This window comes from Aptenodytes forsteri, unplaced genomic scaffold (assembly GCF_000699145.1).
Source record: "Aptenodytes forsteri isolate BGI_AS27 unplaced genomic scaffold, ASM69914v1 Scaffold237, whole genome shotgun sequence".
Classification (NCBI taxonomy): Eukaryota; Metazoa; Chordata; class Aves; order Sphenisciformes; family Spheniscidae; genus Aptenodytes; species Aptenodytes forsteri.
The window spans coordinates 1,791,561-1,816,029 of record NW_008794451.1 but is presented as its reverse complement, the minus strand read 5'-3'; the positions used below and the strand labels follow the sequence as shown (position 1 = coordinate 1,816,029).

The 24,469-nt window shown below is 39.7% G+C and overlaps 1 protein-coding gene across 1 annotated transcript in view; it reads right to left on the bottom strand.

Annotated features, from left to right (window-relative positions):
- Positions 1–875: 875 nt before the first annotated feature.
- Positions 876–24,469, bottom strand: part of ALG14 (ALG14, UDP-N-acetylglucosaminyltransferase subunit) — a 37,996-nt gene continuing 14,402 nt past the window's right edge. Inside the window, exons 2-4 of the mRNA XM_009290479.2 lie at positions 22,081–22,232; positions 17,003–17,125; positions 876–1,471 (exon numbers count right to left, since the gene is read on the bottom strand). Of these exons, the coding sequence (XP_009288754.1) occupies positions 1,241–1,471; positions 17,003–17,125; positions 22,081–22,232 (506 nt within the window). The 3' untranslated portion in view covers positions 876–1,240. The remainder of the gene's footprint in view (positions 1,472–17,002; positions 17,126–22,080; positions 22,233–24,469) is intronic.

The following is a 24,469-nucleotide window of genomic DNA, read 5'->3' as shown; positions in this document are numbered from 1 at the left end:
TCCGACACTGAGGAAAAGGCTTCAGAGAGTTGAGTCTGCTCCCGGGGCAGCGCGAGGAGCTGCTGTTGGCTTCACCAGGGTCAGGCTGTGCAGTCTGCAGAGCGTTTCTACTTTTCTTTGAGCTTTTTTTTTCGTATATGTTTCTGTAGCCAGACACATAGCTCTGTGTGTACAGATGACAGATGTGTTTGTGTTGCTTTAGAGGTGGAACAGTGTGTAGAATTACATTTTGCCAGATGAATGTGAAATGCTAAAGTAGACTTTCACACACTTAGCTCCAACAAAACACCTTTTAAAAGTTGTTCCAATGTACAGAATACCATTTTCCATGTCAAAATCTTAAGTGCATATTGTACTGCTGAAAGTAAGGTACTTAAAATGAGAAAACAGGATATACTGAAAGTCAAATTCACTGTACCAGGAAAAGAGAGGGAAACTCTGTTCCTTCCCCTATTACCGATAGTAACACTTTTTTTTTCTTTTCTGTATTTTAGAGCCTGAACCAGTTCAATTTTCCCAAGTGACAGTTTGCTCTCCATGATGTAAGCCTGCTAAGGATTTTTTGCACGTAAGCTTTGAAGAAAGTACTTCTTAAATCTCTAAGTACTGTGCCTGTAGCATGACACTTGTCACCTTTTTATTTATCTTTAGAAGTGAGCAACAATTTTCAAAAGGTGCACTACGATTATAAGGACAGCTTTGACAAGCCCAGAGGAAAAATGATACTGGTGTAATGCTTTGGGGGTTTTGGAAGACTGTAGCGTACAAACTGTCATGAAGCCAACTTAATATAACTGTTTCCTTCATACTCTAAGGAATCACAAGGGACTTCACTGCTAGCATACAGGAAATAAAGTCTGTTGTGCTAGAACAAGACTTTGTTTCTTACAATTTAGAAAACTACACAAAGTTTCCTTACAGGAAATGTTACAATTCATACACATTCCCATATTTATTTGTAGACAAAAATTGCCATTCACACAGCAGGAAAACTAGATGAAAACAGAGACAGCATAGACTTAAGGCCATTATGGGGTATTGGTGAACAGACCTACATGATGGCAATAAATACAACTACATAAAAATGTACTTAAATGTAGAGACATCTTTATTGGTGTCTCCTTTTCCAGTACCAGCCTAAATTCTTAACAGGAATCCTTGAAAATAAATTGCTACATGAATGCATTTCTTCAGTGAGGAGCTTGCAGAGTTTATTTTAGGTAAAGCCTGTCTTCTGTTGTTACACTATTCGACCAAGATATACTGACTTGGGATATTTTTTCTTTAGATCAGGCCACTGAACAATGAAGTAATCTGAAAAGTGGTAAAGAATCTTTCCAGACAAGGATAAAGTTTCCACGCGGCAGATGCTCTCTACATACACAATGATTGCTCTCTTTATTCCTAGAAGCCCAAGAAGAAGAGCAGATATACAGACAGGGACACATGTTCCTGGTCCATTGCACAGTATCTAAAAGAGATGAAACATTTTACAAAAGTAAAACATGAGTTTTTTCATATGGTAAAGAATTAAAAGTCTGTATATTCATATAACATTACAGTTTAAAAAAAAGTATTTCCAAAGGAATTTTAAAAAACAGAAGAGGCAAGTGAATATGAAAAAATAAAAGGGGGGGGGATGGGGCAAACAAAAGACATTATTTCAAAGTAGCTGCCAAAAAAGATCATCTTTCTTTACACGTCAAGGAGGAGGACAAGAGCTCTGAGACGGCATAGTTAATTTCTGTGAAGGAAGCAGAATTCCTTGACTCATGGGTATATAACTAAAAGAGCTTCCAATCTCAGTCACAGCTTTGTGTTGTATCAATCATGAGATTTGTGCACAGATTAAGGCATAATAAAGCCAAAGAAGTTTAATTAGGATTACTAAACCTGGGATCCAGTTATAAACCTCTTGAACTTTGGCTTAAGTCAGCAAAACACTTAAGAGTTCAGCAAAAATGTGCTGATGAATTAGGACCTTCATCAGAATCTACTAGCTGATATGCACGACTGGATTTTTTTTTTCTTTTAATAAACACTAGTACATAGAAACAACCATACAGAAGGAAGACGTTTTGGTAAATACATGTCATGTCCTTGTAGCAGAGGATCTCAAATTCACTTATAAATGTTAACAGTAAAAGAAAGTGGTCTTTCAATTTTAAACATTGCTAAACTGAAAAACAGATTGCTTAAAAGTAAAAGGTTTAAACCAGGGTATATTACGCACTCTACTTGGGTATCAAAATTGATTTCAGGCAAGGCATTTCTTACTAAATTTAACTACTACCATGTAATCAGCACTTTTCTGCACAGCTGGGGTTTACGTGGAAATAAAGAGTTCTTTCATAAAATCATGGCCCTATCTGCTATAAACTCACATTTTTTTGTTCCAAGTTCACCAGCTTGTGAAAGATACTATATTGGTGGGGGGGAAAAAAAATATCAAGAGTTTCTGTTTCAGGGCTGTAGCAAACATTTCAGAATATTTCCTTCCCTGCTTCGTGGCAAGATCCCACTGATGAACTGGCTAACAGCACCTTGCCTCAGTTAAAAGCAGCAGCAGCTTTGGTACTACTGAGTTCCAAACTCTCTCACCTGTACTTTCCTTTGCCTTTAAGATGGCCCCAGAAATCTAGCTTGGGGATGCAACGACTGTAATGCAGTGTTTTCTCATCAGAATCAACAGAATGTAATACGGTATGCAAAATTACTCCAATTTTATGGTTGATCTTAACTGAACTATTTATTCATGCAAGACTTGCTGACATTTTCTGGAAGACCCTTACAAGCAACATGCTGTATACTGTTTTAATCTTGAAATTTTAGGTTATCAACAGCCACAAGTACTTGTACAAGAAAATTGCAACAGTGCAATTCTTTCATATTTGCAGTTATAGAGCTAAGAAGCAAAGAGGCTGAACGCATTGAATTTGCATACTAGATTTTGGAAATCAGAGTAAGATACTATGGTTTCAAACCTCCTGCTGAACCTGATTTCAGGTGAATCCGTGTTGGGACTTTAAAACCTACTCTACAGTCTGCTGAGAATGATGATCTGTTTTTTACACATTTGGCTTGGCAAGCAAGGACATAAACCAACCACACATGCTGCCTTTTAGCACTTCAAAGAAACTTTCCCATACCTGTGAACTAAACCAGGCATTTTGCCCTCTTTCTTGACAAGTTTGATTAATTTGCACTGGTGTTGACTGTGCTACTGGTACATGGCTACTGATATCAAAATTAAGGCATGTTTAGGTATCTCTGTTTGTAATAACATTTGTTACTGTAGTGTAAACAGGCATAGGAAACAACTTGGACTGTTCTCCTGTGTTTGCAGGCAAAACCCACCAGGGTCCCTGCTGCAGAATCTGGTCTGTTTCAGACAAGTGCCTAAGAAGCACCAAAACAGTCCAAAGAAGTGATTCACTACTTTTTTTTGTGAGTTGAATATTCAGTCTGACTACTAATTTCAGATTCAAAATTCAGCTGTAAGCGAACAGATAAAAATGTGCACCACTGCTCAACAGAAACTCCACTTTGGCTTTCCTTTAGTAGAGCTACCTGGAATACAAGTACTGTCTCATCTTCGTTGCTCCCCAAGCCCTTTTTCTGTTGCATTACAGTCCTCTCCCCTGTCCTTTCCTCAGTGTCTTCCATTTCGATGTTTCTCTGTACTCTACCCAGCCCTCTGAGACGTCGCCCACCCATCCTTCTTCCCTGGTTTTCTTTGTGATCTCTGGTATTCGTCTCCCTCTGCATCCCTATTCCCAGGCGCCCTCCCACCTGCCTGCCTTCCAGACTCGTACCGGCTCTGCACTCTTTTAGCCTCCGTCTGTTACGAAAGCTCAGCCCAGTTGTCTAAAGCAAGGAGGGAGTTTCACATCGGTCCCTTACTTTCCACAGTCTGACAGAAAAAATACCAGTCGCAGGTATGATTTAGGTCAGGTAGACATCCTAACATTCTCCTCAGCCCAGAAGTTGAGATTTGTAGAACAGGTTTTATAAAAAGCTGAATTATTACAATCATGGTCTTTATCAAGCCACTGTGCCATAGGCTTCATCCTACTTCCCCCCTTTATTAAACTTGGCTAGCAGCTCCAGTCGTTGTGGTATTTGGTATTCTTGTGTCTAGTCGCACATACAAAGGTAAATGCTAGAATGAATACCAAACTAAGTGTACTCACAAAAGATCACGTAATGAAATAATAGTAAATGGGTCTATTTGTGAATCTATATGTAGCTAAAGGCCACACTGAGTTGCTGTTATTACTTTGCTGAGGTGCAAAACAGAAAAGCAATCATCAGAACTAAAATCATAATAAAATACCCTTACTATATCCAGGTTTTGATATGATTTCCTCAATTTATACCTTCTACCGACTGTTTATAATTTGTAAGCTGCTTCTCAGATGCCCTTTGATTCATGGAAAAGTACTTGCATGCGGGAAAAAGGATCAGGGAAATTACGGACTAGGCATCTCTGAAAAAACATGACCTGATCATAACTCATGTCCTCGGCTCTTTCCCCTTCCACCCATACCAGTTCAAACAAGACAAAGCAGATGCGGCTCTATAGGATCTCTGTATGCAAAATGCCCATAAAATACTCTGACTATTGATGTCAGAATAGGAACTAAGGTGTTCCTATTCTAAAATGCTTGGGTTTAGCAATTGTCCCCTGAAAGAGACTCTAGTATAAACCTGCTGAAGCCAACAGACAAATAGATCCCTATCTGAATTTGAGGTCGTGATCTGTAAGTCAGAACTATTAATCAATCTTTCTGATCGTTAAAAATTAACCTTCAGTTAACCTTCAGTGCGTGTCTAGAGACATGTCATACCTAGAACTGGTGCAGTTGCTCACGTGTTGGAATGGCAATTCTCCTCCAAAAATCTGGTCTGACCAGTCCTACTTACTCCCTCTCACACCCTCAGCAGGAAGGGAGACCAGCATCCCCGCTGCCTGGAATCCAACATCATACACTCATCAAGGGATACAGGGGAAACTTCTGAGAAAACAAGTGTGCACATTATAAAGAAGAGGAACCGTGTGGAATCTATAAGCTAGAAATGCTGCTGTTCAGCTCCTGCCAGCATACGAACTTGTTGATGGTGAAAAGGAACTGAATCATCTGCAGCCTTCCTTAAACATGTAAGAGAAGATAAGCTGTCCTACCAGTGAATTTCAAAACACTGTTCAAAAGTAAATTTTGGAGAATGACCGATGTCTTCCACCTTGAAAAGACCAAAGCTTTTGTTTTTCCCCTCCAGCAGAATACAAGTATCTCTCAGGGAATCCAGGGGCAGTCATTAGCATGCTGTGGAGAAGAAGCAGGCATCTGTTGGGCAAGAAGGGACCAGGGCCTCTACAAGGTCAACCAGCTATTCAGGGTAAGTGTTCCCCAATATCTATTTACTTTAGCTACAAGGCTGCCTGTAGAATATTTGTGTTGCACGAGATATGCCTCTGAAGATCTCTAGTTTATTTGGTTCAGCCTTCCTTGGTGAGGCAGCAGAAAGGGGGAAAGAAGGGGCAAAAGACAATTTTTGTGTCACCTTTGTGACCTCTTGAGCTGCAACTGCCCAAGGACTTTCTTGGTCACTGGGCTATCTGACTTTGCTGCCAACAAGCTGTAAGGGATCGTTCCAGAAGCCAGTGCTGCAGGTCTCTTTATATCATTTACCTTTGCCTCTAATGCAAAGAAATGACCAGCTAACTGTTAATGGCTGTCTGGCTGCCTGGCTTCACAGCTAGGTCTATAAACTAAATCCTACATACTAAAATCCTCTACCAATTCAATGTAACCAGACTTTTAAACAGTACAATAAACTAATCAATCTGTATATTAATGGAGGTTCAAAAGTAAAGGATCAGAATACAACATTTATACATAGCAACTCTCTCTATAAAGCTAATTTCATATTAATCACTTTCATATAAAAATGGAACAGTTCTTGCCTTTCTGTTTCAGATATTTTCTATAGCAGTTGAAAGAAAACAAGCTAAGCCAGCAGTCTGGCACGCTGGGAACACTGGCACATGGCACCACTGCTGATAAAAGCTGCTTTAGAGTTGGTGAATGCAGCACTGTAGCAGAGTGACATTTACCAGCTAAAACACTGAAAGCGTAGCTCACAGCTTCACTGGGATTAAATGTCAGGCCGCTAGTTAGAACAAAAATGAATGAAGCAGAAAACTTGCAGTTTTTCTCATAAATATGTAAACATACATTTGCTGTGTATCTTTAATGAACAAGTATTTGAGTACTGCTTATGTTCCCAAATCACAACAATCAAAGGGAGGGCAACAAAAACTTAGTAGAAAGTGGAAAACTAATGTGAGATTTGCTTTGTGTAAGAAACTGTCAACACCTGCTGTTCTCCTTAATGACTTCCACAGAGATTGGCCTTTGCCACCTGGACAAGAGCAGAAAAACTGCCCAGCTTTCTGGGGTTGGGCAGGCTCGTGGTGTGGGAATGCTGATTGCTGCTGCAGGGTGATGTGCAGATGTGAACTGAAGACTCTGCTGCTCGCCAGCTACGGAGCTACCTCCTGGAGTATGTTTAGGACATCGCTCAGGCCTCCTTAGTCCTGGTAATGCTCCCTTCCCCACAGTGCTAAACAAATGGAGAAGGGAATAGATGGTGGTGATAGAGAACTACTAAAAGAGGCAAAGGCAAGTGGAATGATACAAAACTGGATTAATTGTGTGATCTCTGTATATCTATGCAAGTAAACAGACCTACTTTTTAACAATGCAGGAAACAACCAGGTCTTTTCTGCTTCTCAGGAACAAGTGTGGGCCTAAAGGCAGTAATTTATTAATAACTTCATTTTGTTTGTGTTTTTGCTGGGCTGCTAAAACTCAGCTTTTGTTGATAAATACTTCATTTCAATGGCTATTTAACATTTGGGAACAAAAACTAACTGTTCAGCCTGTTAAGATATGAAAGCCCAGAAGATATCTCTGAGGTTTGTCAGAAAAGCCAAGGAAATTTGAATAGCTGTTCCTGATACTTTAAGGAAGGCAAGGGAAAAGGAAAGGGAAAGGGGATAAAAAAAAAAGAAAGCATGGAAGAGAGGAAAAGAAGTTAGCACAGAAGAAAAAGGAGTTTTAAAACATGACCATACTGCCGTACTCTCGTAGAAGAGACTTAAGAAAAAAAGCTTGCCTGTTTGCAAATAAAGCTTTGTTTAAAAAACAAAAACCCCCAAAACAAATCCCTTCATTTCTCTATCAAGAAAAAGGAGGAGCATAAACCAATCTCACTCAGCTCTGACGAACAACTTAGACCATCTACAGATCTGACAAAACTCCTCAGCCAAAGGTATTTTTAGCAGAAAGTTCCTCGGTTTGGACCAAGTTTGACAAGTTTCCACCTTGCTAGGCAAAGCGAATTCCAGCTTTGGAATGAGTTTTCAAAGGTCAGCAAGGAAATGCACCAATTAGAGAAAGCAGCTAAAGGGATTCTAATCTGTGCATTATATATTTTTATTTTCATTGCATGTTCTTAGCTGATGACAGATGCCCAGATGTTGTGTTGTTGGTAGCTGGACTTATATAATGAAAAAAAAAGTGCCATAGCAAGTTACAATACATGGAAACCTTACAAAAATGAGCTTTAAGAAATTCCAGAAACAATGGCAGACAAAAATAATAAACCTTTCACAAAGGTAGCAGAAGTAACAATAAACACAATTCAATGATATACAAATACAGAAAACTAACAGGGTGCAGAAGACACTGTCTCGACATAAAGTCTCCTTCACAAAACTACAAACTTAACTGTAGAATAACCTGAAGGATCTTTCAGAAACAAGGGAAATGGAGCAGAGAATGATTCCAGTGGCAGGGAACCTGAACAGTCACATTTAGTGAAAGCTGAGTAGAGGTCTGCGGACACTGAAAGGAAAACTAGAAGAAAAACCATAACAAGATACTCATTTTTATGTCAGGGCTAGTTTTGGACTCCTGCATTCATCAGGTAGTAGCTAGGGCTTTTGACATTTCAGGAGTTCATTGCCTTTTATGATTTCAATGTAATAACGAATGTTTTTGTGTGTGTTTTGTTTTGCTGGGGGGAGGTTGTTTGTGGCACAAGAAGAGAGAATCTGCAATGAATTCATCTGTATTCTGCTATGTAAATTACATCTCATGAGCTCATCAGCCCTTGCTTGTTTTTAATATTATCTTACTGTTTCGAAAACTTCACGCTAGTGCCCTGTAAGGTGAAGTATCCAGCTGAGCATTTTTTCCCTTCACCTCCAGAAGAACTGAGTGCTACCTACAAAGGCAGCTGTAATCTGGCTTCTCGGTCTCGGCTGTTCCCATTTCCTGCCCTGTGATTCCCAAGGACTCGGTTCAGCTGGCTGCTCAGTGCATCCTGAACAGCCCCCAAGTCTGTGGGAAACACAAGTGCAAGCGTTACAGCCCTGCAGTTGTGGGACCAGCTCTCTTAATATTGGAGATGCTCTGGGTTGGACTAGATGACCTTTAGTGGTCCCTTCCAACCCCAACTGTTCTGTGTTTCTATGATTCTACGAAAAGCATCAGTGAATAAATATCTCAAATTTTAACTGTAAATATATTTACCTTACGAGCTCATGACCAAGATGCGAGCCTGGAGAGTCAAGAAACCAGGGTTGTACTCACAGTCCCGCTGTGGACTCACCACAGGATTTGGGGCACAGTACTTACTTTCTCTCACACCAGTATTTTCTACTGTAACACCAGGAAAACAATAATTTAGTCCTCACAGAGGATGCATCAAGATTCCTGTATATCCTTCTCAGTGAAGATCTCCAGGTATGGAGAGGATTGGTTTTATTAGCATGCATTTTGATTCAGTAGCATACTCTGAGAATAAGATAAAATGTACGTGCTATTTTCTTTTGAATAGAATTATTTTTTTAATATATCCAGGCTATATCCATTGAGAATGAATTTCTGCTAGTAACTTTGATGGCAACTTAACCCTGGATGGCAAACCGAGAAAAATTGTTACTTTTTTCATAAATAAGTAACTCTAAAAGCTTTCAAGAGATACATTGTTCGTCTACATGGAGGTAATGCAGTTATGATAGAAATAAGATCTCTTCTAGGGAATATAAATCTATTTGGTAACCAGACAAACAAGAGAAATCTGAGAATTTAAGAGAGAAAGGCATTTCTCCTTAGCTCAAATACTTAAGCATGTGGGAGGGAGTGTCCTTGTTAAAGCTTCTGCTAGTCTAGCTCTTTAGCATGTCTGAAAATTCAAGTTTTGAACCTCGAGAAAAACTAGCTTAGAATTTTTAATATTTTTTTAAGGTTTAAAAAGAGCGGAAACCTTTTCCAACAACTCCTCATTATTGCTATTGGTGGGGAGAAAGAAGAATTTCAGGTTCTGTTTGAACAATGTAAGGGTCATTAAACTACGTACTGGCTTATTCTTTTTGAACAGTGAAGATTTTATCCAGTTCACTGCCTCCACAACCTGAAAACAAAACCAGCTAAAATTGCACACCCTACCTGCTGTTTGAACATACCTGCGGAATGCGGGCTAGGACAAAAAAATCTAGATGTGTAGTCTGATGTAAATCAGGTAATTAAGGTAGAATTGAATTATACCTGGGTACACTTTCATCTTCTGTTCTCTAAATCACTTGAATCATCAGGGGTGCAAAAAGATAGTTATAGTGTTCTACAGCAACAGCTTGTGCCCAGGCTGGTCAGCACCTACGGCTTGTAGCATTGCCGTGAAAACCTTTCTAGTCCGCTTCTGCACATCTTGTTGGTATGGTTCCTGTTGTTGTTACCATACAACACACACAGTAGGTGAGGTGCTCTTCAAAACAAGCAGAGACATGTGTGGTCCTACAGGCAGGTTACCTAACTAGGATAAAGAAGATCAGTGAATGCCAGAATGGGGAAGAGGGAAGTGGAAGAGCAAGGGCTTAAATTAGCACACTGTGCAGTTGGGTTTCTAATGTGCACTACTCTTTTTCTGAGTATTATTTTCATCACAGAATGAAATATATTGGGAAGTATCACTAACTCCCTCGTTTCCCCAGCTCTCACTTTATAAAAGCCTGGGGAGAGGGAGGCAAAAATCCTACCTAGTGCATTTTTCTATGGGAGAAAAGGAGAGGTTCCACAAAAACACTAGGAACTAGATTTAACAACAGGATTTAATTTTAACAGCACTAGGCATTGTCACTTCTGCCTTCTAGGCACTTAGTGGCCTGACCCAGAGTTACCAGGCCAGTGTCCTCAGGGGCAAGAGACAAAAGGGAAGGGGCCCAGCTGATGTGATTTGGATCAGCATCCACATGCAAAGTAGTGAGGGAAGCTCCTAGTTTCTGGATCTCAGCAGAGCTCAGGAGTTCGGCTACGCATATGGCTATTGGACACTGTAAAGACTTAAACAGCTCACGTCTGTTTCTGGGTATGCCTGGGGGATTTACTGATGAAAAGAAAGATAACTATTAAGAGCCTCAGAAGTTAGGCAACAGCTTAGTGAGGGAAGTTTGAGATTCTAAATTTGGACGCATGAAGAAACATACAAGCTTGACTTTTCTTTTTTTGATGAAGCTAACCTTAGGCACCCTACTTAACTGCCCCTGTATTTCAGGTGAAAGGTGGCAGGTCCGTCATTGGGATGAAAAGGTCTTTGGAGTGGTAGTTTCCATCCATACATATGATGCTTCTGCAGGTATGTGAAAGCAGAATGGGACATGTGAGCTCAGCATACTCCCCAGCCTAGCTGACAAGTGTAAGATGAGAAACATAGAACCAATCAATTGAAAATAATAATAAATGGCAGGTGTGAAAGTGGTACTAATACTCAAGTCTGTTGGAATGTTAGTGTTGGTTATGAAAACATTAAATTAACACCCAGACTGTCAGTGGGACCAACCAAGCATTGTGATCTCTGCCAGAAGTTTGTGTCAAGAAATAGTGGCACCAGTGAGTCTTGTGAGAAACTGTGGGAGATGGATAGAAGGTTGGTTAAAAAAGAACAAGATTACCAAGGCAGATGCAGGCTGGAGAATAAACTAACTCCCTACCTACATTACCATGGAGTGGGTCTGTGGTTTATTGCTGCTGATAAATTAGTAGGAAGTAAAGGAAATTTGACTTCATGTGGATGAGTAAGTTGGTCGTAAAACAATTCAGTAAAAGGCTTTTGCCAAGTAAATGAAATGGTAGTTAACGAACTACATCTGAAGCTACAAACACTAGGTACTAGCTGTCTTTCAGCAAGCTGCTGTTGTTCTAAGTGGCATCTTGGTTGAGCCTGAACCTGACTAAAGTCTCTTGGTCAGAGCACCATGAGAAATACCATCTAACCGTTTAGAGCCTATTTAAAAATAAGGGCTTATCTCATCTCCTGATATCAAAAAGTACTGCTTATTACAGTAGCCTGCCTCTACTCAAAAGGAAAGGAGAAATTAAATCCAAAGACTGTTAAATATAATCATACATATTACTAACAGTGGCCTAAAATGAGCCTTTAATTGCAAATCTCAATGTCTTTCATTGGTCAAGCATTCATTTAACTAGAACTTGAAAGCGGTATTTTAGGTTAGCTAAACCTGATATTTTATATGTATATAAACATCTTTGAGACTGCTGCCTAATCACTGCAGTTGGTATAGCAAGAATCCGCATCAAATACCTGCCTGAAATGTCTTTACAATGCAAAACCTAGAGGTGTTAGCAACCCGTATCTGCATACCAGTGGCCTGGGTCAGTGGTCAGATTTAGCGAGACTGTTTACTTGAAACCATGCTTTATAACAAACATGGAAGTGTGACCAGGGTGTTCATTAAGTTCATAATGAACCTGATAGCTGATGAGTTAAGACTGATCCATCTTTAGTTTAAACTCTGCTTAAATCTAAACTAAGATCTTGGTTCATCTCTACCGCTACTTCTATCCTCCCTCTGAAATGTAGTGTCTATAGGCACGTCTAACTGGCAGTCACAGAAAGAGCAGAGCTAGCTTTAAACTAGCTGATTTGAATAGCTTTAGACATTTATCTTTGCTCAGCAGAGGGTAATTCTACACTGTGGCTGCAGGGTAGCTGTACACAGCACACAAGGTAGAGGAGGGGTGAATGAGACTCATATTTCCATCAACAGTGAGAAGTTAAACACAAATTTGGATGGCTTAACTTGTTTTCTTTTTAGACTATACAATTTGTATCACTGACGCTCTTAATCCGATGTTCTAACTCTTGCCTATTTTGACTGTTTTGATCCCAGAAGAGCAATAGTAGATCAGACATACTGTAAAAACAATCTGGTCCAAAAGAATTATAAATAGCGGGGAAAGATTCAGTGTACAGAAGAATGCACAAGATAGCCTTAATACTGCATTATACAAAGTTCACTTGTTATGAAGTGAATACAGAAAAAATGCCACCATCCAGATTTTGTAGCTTTCCACAAAGTTCTAATAAGAACCATGATATAAGGGACAATAACTTATTATTCATCATAGCGATTTGTTAAAGTGCTATGAACTTAAGACATTTTGGGCAGGGCACAAAGAATAGAGAATCTTAGCTAAACGAAATAACGATCTCCTTTCATATAGCTTACTGTGTGAACACTTCTGTAACAACTCTAGAAGCTTGTTGTAGTGAATTTAACCAGTCGGGGGACCAGGCATGTGTGATGGGATGTGCAGTCATAACAGAATCGGCAGACTGCTAGAAGCATAATCAGCTGTGCAGGTTTCGGGCTTCTAGAAAGAAGTTTAAAACGGAGGGACCCATTCAGCTGACAGCTGGTGGGGAGGGAGACGGCAGAGCTTGTTGTACTTGCTGTGCAAATGTAAACTTCTTACTACAGACTTCCCACGGGAAGGAGGCCCTAATGTGGAAGGACTGCCTTCTTTGCCTGATTTAACCCAGGCTTTTCCAAATAGCAGTGATCTGAAAATACCTCTTTATCTCTGGCTTTGTGGAGCACCGAGGCAGTAGGAACTGCTGAGAAGTGTCCCCAGAAAAGCAAAACAACTCTGGTCCTAAGGGTCCAGGATGCACAATCCACTAACGAATGGAGCTTTACACAGCATTTCTGCACAATTCTAGGTGAAATTTAATTACATTAAAGGAGAGCGAATCGCTGACCCAATGACATAGCCCATCTATGGCTGAAAACAAGGACTGGATGCAATCTCTGTAGAGCTCTCTGCTGTGTGGTACATGCATATCCTTTGTTTTCAGTTTGAATTTCAGGTATGCCAGGATGACTGGAATAATCATGACCTAGCCAAAGGGCTAGATCACCTGAAGACCTGGTTTCAGGGTTGGCAAATCAGCCTGGAGACAACAAGGAAAATAGTTCTGTAAGCAGCAAGATAACTGAAGACTGGTTTCCTCTGAACCTGTACCTACTGACTGACTGACTGACTGACTTCAAGCATATCATAGGAAGGCTGTAACATTAGTTTGTTCCTTCTTGGACATCAAATAATCTACGCAAGTTTCAGTAATTTTGTCTATCTTTGGCAAAAATCTCTGTGCAGCTTGTCTAATTTTCTGTAACTGTCTAAGAAGGATTTGCATCTTTCCCTAGATGGTAGATCTTCTAACATCTTATTCTGGTTTTACGTTTCTTCTCAGCCTTTCTCTCAATGAAGGCAATAAAAGTCTCTCTTCTCTGACCAGCTGCCTGTTTTCATGGTAGGAATTTCCAGTCTTTGAGGCTATGACTGCATGTTAAATCTGGCTGCAACTGATGAATGGTTTTAAAAGCTTTTCTGGGGGAAGGCAGGTGTAGTCAGAGTGTGCTGGTACACGCCTTGCTTTCCTGGAATTTTAGGCCTCTGCATAGGAAGCCTATCTAAGGTTGACATGTTGTAAAAACTGCCCAGCATAGATGTGCCTGCAGAACACTCTGACGCCTATATTTCTAGAATTCTTGGCTACAGGAACACAAGCCAATCATCGCTTCTGACATCTTAATTTTGTTACTTGGTTTAATATCTCTAACGAGACTTAACTTTGCAGAGTGCAGATGTTCATAACTCAGAAATGGGCCTCCTAGGGATGATCTCAAACTGAACAAGTAAGCTAACTTTTACATTTCTTAAACACTCTGGGGGCCTGTTTCAAGTGTGGGTCAAGTCCTGCAAGACAGCAAAGGTCTCCGAGAAGTTATTCAGTTCTTTCTGAACTCACTATCTTGAAGAAGGGTTAGATGGAGCTGCTTTCTCATGCAAAGTAAACTAAGAAGCTTTGCCAGAAAAGATCAGTGTGAGATACAAAGGGGACACAGTGCTCGTGTAAATAAGCACATATAAAGTAACTCCTGTGCAGCTAGGTTTGCTGTTTCCCCTTTACAGCTATTTTGGCTCCACAGATATGCTAGTTATGCCAACCTAAGCCTATCTGCTCCAAATCTTGCCTTTGTGCACCTAATGGTCTCAGGCTCCCTTTGCAGTACTTCTCTTGTCCTGCATTCCTTGAAAACTGCAACATTTCTGCTTTTGTCTAGCTTTTGGGTGTCTGGAGAAGACTTCAGTCATTCCTTCAAACATGCACACATTTCTTACAAGCCTAAAAGCGAGTGTAAGGATTTGGGGATCACTCACACATACAAATGACTTAGAAGCAATTCAAAGTTGTCTTTCCCTCCCCCAGTTGAACAAAAACAGTTGCCTAGGCTGAAAATGTACAGTACCCGTAAGCTCTACTGTTTAAAAATATGAAGCTCTCAGCATGATGTAATACTGTGCTTGTTTCTAAACCCGGGTGTTGATTTCCATGCCAAAAGTTATAGATGAGTCCTGTAAACGCCAGCATTTGTGCCACCCTTTCTGGTTCTTTAAACTACTAAGCATTATATTTTGTCAAGAGTAGGGAGAGTTGGAATTTACCACGAACGTCTTCTTCTAAAGGCAATTAAATATTACCAGTTGCTTCACATACCACACAGAATCTTTTCACTGGCATTTTAATCCCTGAATCACTCTCCTTTGATAAGTGTTTTAAAATCTTCACAGCTCTCCGACTTACTGTATTTTACAGAATTCTTAAACTAAGATATGCCTACAAGTAGTAGTATGCAAGCAGCTTTCAAGTGGTATAAGATTTGACGTAACACCAGAGATACTTCTGCCAGTGACAGTACCAGCTGCTGTTGTGGTTGATGATGGTACCTGGCAAAAAAATATTTGGGAACTCCCTCCCTTCCAGCCCTTCTCTAGTCAAGGATAAGGACTCTTTGGATAGCATTTTGAGTCAGTGGTTCCCTTAAACACTACAAAGGGCTTAAAGGCCTTGCTAAAATGTATCCTTAATTTCACAAGGACAAGTGTTTTTCAAAAACATTAGGCTTTTGACAGCTTATCACAGTTTATCAACTCCAACACCCTTTCTAATAATTCTACGTGTAAATCCCACTGTCACTTTAAATTCCTCTTGTAAACAACGAGACCATGGAATTAGATTAGTAACTTCCTGCTCTTCTCCTATGATGTGTCCTGTTGACACTGTTGGTAATATATTAAGCTACAGTGAGATTTTCCAGTCAATTTCTTTTGCAATAGTAAGTATAGTATATACATTAACCAAAACCAGTGGTGTAGCAAAATGATTCCTAAATATTTGTTACTCACGTTTGCTCTAAGATGTCAGCTTCATGTAAACATCCCTCTACTATTTCCCCCCACCCCCCAAATTAAAATCACTGTAAAAAGAATAGTATGCCATCTCCTCCTCCCTCCCATCTCGTTTCCAGAATAGGCTTGAAAAATAAGAACTGCAAAAAGCTACTTCTGTTGTTCTGCACACTAAACTGCTCTGAAAACTCTAGCAAGCAGGTAGCTTTTGCCCTGGTAGGAACTAACCATACTATTGAAGCCAATGAGATCAAATTATTCACAGCAGCTTCTCTAAATGTTCAAAATATCACAAATATATAAGAGCCTCTTTAGAATTAGCCATACAGTTCACAGTGAGAGCTAAAAAAAGTCTACTTACAAACATCCGCTGTGGGTATACATATGCTGCTATTAAATGATGAAAAATATCTTGTAACTGCACAAGTTTTTACAGGTTTCATTAAAATATTTTAAAACCCATAAAAGATTAATTTGAAATTCTGCTAAAATAATGCTTTTTTAAAAAACTCAGGTTTGGATAACTGACTCCTTAAGATGACAACAACTCTAGCAAAACGCCAGCTTTAACCAAAATTTCTCTTAAAGAATTGGAGGACTTAAACCTGGGAGTCCCGTGCACTACCTTTGAGTCTTGCATTAACACAAAACTTTATTGATCGGATATCTCTATTTTAGTTCTATAATCTGACAACCCTGAATGCTTCTAACTTGATTAAGTGTGTGGAATATTTTTAAGTAAATGTTGTAATCGGCATGAGAGTGCAGTTTTGTGAACAGCTTGAAGAAGTTACTAAAGTGCCCAGGAGTTGCCACTTCAGCAGTGATGTTTTTTGTCATTAGATGAGATAATTAACGTCAGTCAGCCAAAGACTAAATAAATATGCATGTAACTGAAAAGCCCATGTAAGCACAAGAACTGAATCTGTATATATTTCTGCTGGTCTGAACCTGCCTGTTCCAGACTGGTCAAACCATTTCAGGAGCAAGACCAGCCAAGAGGATAACCAGGCTTTCAGGCACAGTTCGTGCTTTGCAATCCTGAAGAGATATTATCAAGAACCTGCAACCTTGTTTGTGCTAGCTCTACCAGCGTTAACAAGGGAGTGACACACTCTATGATCTTCCCTGCAAGCTTTGAGAGGGAAAACTGGTATTTGCTACTCTAGTTCACCAGCAGTGCAACCCGTTCTCTCTTTCTTGGTGTTTTGCTGCTACAACTCTTTCAGCTTTAATTTTACATTCAGAAGTACTTTTCCTGTGAACCGTAAATCTAAGCATATGTATGAGATACAGTCTGCAATGTCTTGATATTCCAAATGCTTTTATGATGCAGATTAGCAAGTTCTCAATAAATTAAAATTTACTTTACCTACCAAATCTGGTTTCAGTTTGTAGGTCAAAGGAAGGGAGTAAAGTATGGAGTACAGGGTTGTTACCACAGAGGAGGTCCAAGATTGTCTAACCTCACGGCTTCTGGGAATGCGATCAAGGGTGAACTGGAAGAGAGCACGATAAGCTGAATTGTTATTTTTCTAAGAATGTCGTTGCTCCTTCTATAGCGTTATTAGATCTGTCAGTGCCAACTTTTTTTTTTTTTTAATCTCATTTGGAAACGTTTGGGTATGAAACCTTTTCTTAAACGCTTTATTCAGTGTCGTGCTTAGCACTCCTGGCAGTAAAGTAAAAACGAAATACTAGAACTATATATCTATTTTTTAATCTCTTCTAATTTTAGTTTAAAACATTCCTAACTTAATAGCAGCCTCAACCACAGTATGTTAACGTAGTGCCCCACCTCGTGGTCACCGAGACACAAGTCTAGGTCTGATGAGATAGAATGCAAACACGATGACTCTTCTGTCTCTTGCCTGTTTAAATTCTTCGTGGATTTACACTGCAGAAAATGTGACAACTTTTCTCAGTTAATGTCCAGTGCATGCTATTAAAAATGTAACAGCAAATATCACTATCCTTTAAATGAGTACTCAATGAGTATTCAAAAGATATGCAAGATGCATATTCAAAATGCAAAATATTTGTATAAAGAAACAGAAAAGAACATCTTATCATTAAATAAAAAATAAGCTTAAGAAATAATTTTCTTTGTTCTTTCCCTAGGAAAAAGTAGGGGTTATTCACTGTGTGTAAAAGGTATCAAATTAATAAAACACGGATGTTTTCTGTTTGTCTCGGAACACTGCAAGCAGTTAACAGTAGTTAGGCTTCCTGCACTCATTGCAGATGGCTTTTACCTTGATGCAGAGGAACTACTCCTAAGAACTACGGCTACGTCAGAAGGCAGTCCTGATGCCAATGAAATTTTTGACCGTTCAAATGAAAGACAAACGTAATGGCCGCAGTGCGCTGTTCATTGGCGTTGACGTTGTTTAGATCTGGACAATGGTCACTATCTCGCTTCATATGGGACACCAGACCACTACCACACCGGCAGAACTCACACTGGGAGTGAGAGACTCTAAATATCGTTACAAATACTGAAAATTGCCCAGTTACTTCAGATATACCATTGCTAATTGGCATAGCTTAGCCCTGGTGATCTGTGACCAGGAAAGATTATGTTGCCAATAGCTGTACAGTAACTACAAACCAGTCTTGAATAGCAATAACTGGGGCTTTTTTAATATATAAGGTGGAAAGAATAAAAAACCCACCCCACTTATAAATGCAGAATATTAAGTTAATTTTCTTGACTGAAATTATCCTGTTTCATTGTGATAAGGTTCTTCACTTGTGGTGATGCTGGCAGGCATTAACAGACGTTACGAACTGGTTGTTTTATGTTTTATTTGCAGGTGTTGAAACTCCGATTGCATTAGTCTGACAACAGAATATGGAAAAATAAACATGCCCCCTGCTCCCCATTCAACAGGATTCTGGTTATCACTACCTCTCTGTTTCTTAAAGCTTTGGAAGAGATCAGGTGATAAAAAGAAATGCCGTTAAGTGGAGTTTAGACCCTTGCACAGTATTCAGTCCTGCAAGAAATACGTGTACGATAAGGTTGTTTTAGGCAGATCAGGTTTCAGTGGAACTATTTGGGATTCTCCCTTCACTGTAAGAATGCTGTTAAACAATATCTGGCAAAAAAAAGTATGTGATTTTCTTCATCATAAAAACCTGATTTCAGCAAAACTTGGCAGGGACCCCAAACGGTATCAAAGTAGAAATTTACTTGTAGAATTCAAGTAAAGATCAAACTGATTTTATCTGTGCTCTTCAAAAAACAGGCTTGAAACTTTGCACATCAATGTCTATGTCATATGTTAGGACTTCAGCCCACGTATCAGTCAACACTTAAATATTAAGCTGAGAAAGAAAACCGGATTTTTTTTGTTTGTTTGTTTAAAAGCCACTGCCAGATGCTTCTGCAATCCCAGCCTCTCATCTGATGGAGTACTGTTCGTATTCCAGACAAAGGTACCTCCTGCATCTTTTGCTGGAAGACTGCACAGTACGTCTGACACCAGAAACAGACAAGTTGCTCCCCTATCTTCTACGGTGTCATATTGTTGCATTTATTTTCCCTTACATCTTTAGTGGAGTCAGAAACCTTTTTGTTATTTGAAGATAAATGTTCCAAACTGGCAATTCTATAATGGTTGACTGGGTATTGCGATTTCAAAACCAGTGATGTAGTCCTTTACCTAGTTAATATTGTTGTTTTGCAAGCATGCAAGGAAAAGTAGGTGGAAAATTGCCACTCTTGTGTATTATTATAGTATGCTCAACTGAATATACTGCAGTGCTTGCAAAGAAACTGGGTTTACGTAGTTCTTTTTCCTGCTGAGGAACAAGATTTCTTAGCATGATATCTCTCATGAAACATAAAATGGAAAAGAACGTGAGGTCAGATGAGTATTATCTAAAGGTTAATTAATCTGGTTGCGCATCTCGGATGTGACAAATGGGGGTATAAGATCCAGTGAAGAATTCATGTTCTTCAGTCAACAAATCTAAGCTGTCTTTCTCCCGCTTCAGTAGGTCAGCAGGAGCTGAAGCAGGTTCTCTGTGCTGAGCGCAGAAGGTTCCCTGAGTAACAGCTCTGGGGGCATCCATGTAGAATAGTTGTGGTTACAGGCTGGGGCCAGCAGAGAACAAAGAGGCAGGTGATAGCAGGACCAGAGACTTTTCATAGGAGGCATTTCGGATTTTCTTTTTTTTTTTTCAGGAGACTTAGTGGGTAGAGGTGCAGCATTTTGCTTCTTGTAAGCAAGATGCTCGTTCTGGCTTCCTTTCCTTCTCCCCAAATACTATAGCTTTTAGAACTGGGCTAGACCACAGATCAAAAAGAGAAATTGGTTATATTTGTGGTTTTTTTACACTGGAATTTGTTAAATGTGTACACTGATTTTCTCTTAGGTCATTATTTTAATCTGTCTTCTGTCCAGTCCTTAGTTCTGGAAAAATTTACTTCCTTGACAAGATGAGGAAGGGAATGACCATGGGTTGAAGCATTCAGACTCTTCCCTTTAATTTATTCAGAGCTGCAAGAACCTACTAACACATGATTTTTAAATGCTTGATGATCTCCAGCATCCCCAGTGCCAAAACACGTACTACTTGAAAGCACACTCTGAAAGCTAGCAAATGTTATAGGCCCGTGACCTTTACTTTCCAAAATTTATCTTCCATTTTCACTCTAAATATTTTTGCTCAGTGGAAAAAGAATGGCCAAAGGAAAATGAGCATCTGTTATCCAGACAGCAAACTCGGATGCAGCCAAAAACTCTCCTCTGGCTTTCAATGTTGAAGGAAAATATAACTACATGATCTGTTAGCAGTTGGAGGGGGTATGAAAGGGAAGCTGCTAAGCAAAACTAAGTGAACTAGTGGAAAACTGCATAATCCTTTAATACTCAAAATATGTATTTTTAAGAAATTTAATAATTTAGGGTTGGACATTTTTTCAGATAAGTGAGTATGACTGCGTGAATGACTAATTACCAAACAAGATTTCTCTGAACAGGCAATACCTCCGGTCACCTTACTAAACTTCCATCCTTGGTGCACAATGAGAGAAGAGACTGCCACGCTCAATTTTAAACTAAGTCATCCCCACTTGATTCAGCAGCTTGTGGTAGGCAAGGAACCTTCGTCTGCCAAGGTGAAAGTGGGCTAAACAATCTTAAAAATGCCATTCCTAAGTGAGCCTGCCGCTCACCTTAGCAGCAGTTGCTTTACATTAAAAGGGTTTATTCTGAAAATCATTGGTACCGAGTTCTACAATCTTTTGTCCCAGTAGCACTGCTGAAGACAACAGAAATATCAGGAGTGCACCATATGAAATCAATAACACGTAAATAATTAATTTACTGTGTGTTGTACTACTTCCTCAAAAGGACTAAGATTTTTTGTAGTCAGAACATTCATTCCCATTGTACTTACTCCAATTTCTAAATAAAAATATAATCTTTCTACTAATTTCACCGGACATCAGATCATACTTTAAGTCACCAGAAAGTCATACTGCTGTCTGTTAATCATACAGCAAACTAGCTCAAAGCAAGCAAACATTTGATAAAAAGATAAACAGAATATTTTCATGATTTTTAAGAGTTCAGCATTTGCTCAGGTCATCAACCAGAAAACTATCTGACATCATTAAGACATTAAGAGGTATTGCATACTTTTAAAACGTGTTTAAATTCCACCAACACTTAATTTTAAAATCCCACCAAAACACAGTCTAGAAACACACAAAAATAATACAAATCAATTAAGGAAAATCTGACCAACACTTAATTTTAAAATCCCACCAAAACACAGTCTAGAAACACACAAAAATAATACGATATCAATTAAGGTTTTCTTAGGTAAAAAATTTTTAGATATAACTTCTTTCAAAAAAATACATTATGTCACTGAGGGAAATGCCAAACTAAAAAATAAAAGAAAAAACCCACCATATTTCTGCCGCAGTATTTTTATAGCTACAAATAACACTTTGATGGCTAGCTGGTTTACAAAATTAAGAGAGATTTATTTTCAGCATGCTTTTCTTGAGCAAGAGATAGACGCCTTTGTACGGTCACTTTCACTACAATTATGTTCCCTCATTGCTTTAAATGTATTAATATGTTAACAGGAGGTAAAGACCATTTTAAGCGAAAGTAAGGAAGGTGGTAGTGAAAACTGGTAGCAAGGATGGCATTTGCTATTTTTAGGTATATTTACTTTGTATTTTCAGTGTCTCTCTAGTACAGCATTAATTAATAGTGTTTATTTAGTTCACTTTTAGAAACGTAAAAACCAGCATGTACAGAATGGCACCTTTAGCTGAACTTTAATGCAAGTGATTGTCAATACCTAGAAAATCAAAAGCACCTGCTGATCTTAAAAATATCCCTCTAAAGAATCACTTCCAAATTGCCTTGAAATAAATGTCATGTTAAGATCATTTTATCTTGCAAGAGCATATTTAACAAGTTACCTGTGAATTGGAGAATGTTTCAGACCTTTTTTGTTCAAAAGAACGTATTTTAGCTTCACTCATCTTATCCGAGTCCGCAAAAATATAATGTCTAGGAGAGTACGACTCTGACAAACAGCTAAGTAACCTCAGGATTTCTGTGGTGTGCCCACCTGTGAAAACAAAATAAACTGCAGTTAATATATGAAAAATTTTGTAACTTTCAATTTCTTGAGCTGAATCAGTCACTTTTCCTTTTAAAACTTTTTAGTACTAATATTATCGGTGACACTCTTCTGAGAGTAGAGGATTCAATTAAAGGATGGTCGCGGCTGTTTAAGTAGAATCATAGAATCATTAAGGTTGGAAGAGACCTCTAAGATCATCGAGTCCAACCGTCGACCCAACACCACCAGGCCCACTAAACCATGTCCCTCAGCGCCTCATCTACACGTCTTTTAAATACTTCCAGGGATGGGGACTCAACCATAACACATAACCACCAGTATTTTGTTACCATACAAAACCGTAACACTCAACCACCAGTAACATGAAGACAATTCAGCTCCCAGCGAAGCTGTATTGATGGAAGTTTTTCAGTTAAATGGGGTTGAACCAGGATCACACAGAAGTACGACATTTGTGTTTAGTGTCCCGTACACAATGCAAAAACAAGCGGGCAAACAGTTATACTGTAGTCCCTACTCAAAAGCCATACCGTGGTGCAACGGTCAGAACGAAGCTGGACGGCATCTGGCTCAGAGCCGCGCCATGGAAGCGTACCTCCCAGGGACCCTACCCAGTGTTCAGTCCTACGACCCGCAAGAGCAGCAGGGGCTGCACTCCCCCAGCTCGTAATACCGAAATCAAGCAGGCAGCAATTTCACTCTGCAGCTACGCCAGCGTAAAAGCTGAGCGCTTACAGAAGAAACAGTCCGGCTCCAGCCAAGCGCTTTAACCGCTGCCCTTGAACGGGTGTTGACGACCTTCTAACTGCAAGGTCGCTTTGTTCAGGTAGCTAAATTGGCACTAAACTGGAGAGAAGGGGAGGGTGTACTTATTGTGTTTTTTGACAGCAGGGTTAATTTTTTTTTTTTGTCAGTTGAGTTTCCTGAACCAGAGTTACAGGAATACCTGTAACAGTGGGAGAGGGAAGACTGTGTGCGTAGGTAAAGTGGAGCTGGCTCACTTTTTATCGGTTGGGCTGGATCGGCTTAACATCAAACTGCACCCGTAAGTACGTGCATAAGCATTTACTGGATGTGTTACTCTTCACTCTGCAGGAAGCTGCAGACCAAAATAGTAAACTAAATGTATTCCTACTACCTCCCACTGCCCAGTGTCATCAGCCTCCTAAGAGATCTTTGCTGTAAAAGTCAAGCACTCTTAGCTGGCAAACAGCTGACAAGCAGCGAGAGCTATGCTGCTGCATTAGACACGAGAGTTTGCTGCCTCTCCATAGAATTTCATGCAGTATTTTTCAAACGCGTTTGGAGGGGTTTTCTCGTGAGCGATGGTTTGTTGAAGCTTTCACAAATTCTAATGCAATCATCTGAGTATTCACAGAAGAGCAGGAGATTCCTACTTCAAAAAAGTCTCGAAGAATAGGCTTTAACATTATATGAACCTTAACTGACTTACGAATTATGTCACCTGGTAAGCTTATGTATAGTGAATGTATTTTTTTAATATATACAAACTAGATTCCGAAGGACCGAAGGAAAACAAGCACATTTCCAGCCCTGGTGGAAGCAAAAATGACTTGAAAAATTATAAAACTGCCAGTCAAACTCAGATTGCAGAAAGATCATGGGATTATTACTCAATTAGTCGGTGCGCAAAACCCACAGGGATACTGAGGTGATGAAATCAAAGCCGGCCTGGATTTGTCAACTGCAAATTTTCAAGGCAGACTAATTTTTTTTGGCACACTAATTGCCCTGCAACTTTGGGGAGGTCACAAGGAGTAGCAGATGTGTGTGCGTCCCCTTGGCGTGGGGTGACACGCTTGGACAACAGTACTGCCTCTGACAGACCCACGTGAGGCTCTCGTAAGTAAACCACAGAAACGTGGTTTGGGTAAAATTAGTACAAAATGCCATGTACGTAAGGGGCGTACCGATCTTTGGAAAGCTTTGTCCTGAATCGCCATCAATAATTTTCTGTGAGAAGACCAAGCAGCCGCACAGGTCTGTCCTGCATCAGTTTTAGTCAATATATTCGTTAACGGCTTCGATGAAACGCACGTGCCGTCTGAAGGAAAGGTTCAGAAACCGAACTGCCAGACATCGATACGGGCGAAAATGCCCCAAATAAAGACGAAGCTTAACAATTACCCAAATCAAGAAGTAAAAAACCCGAAGACAGGCGGCGGCCTCGAGTGCGCCCGACGCGGACCGGGGGGGGTCCG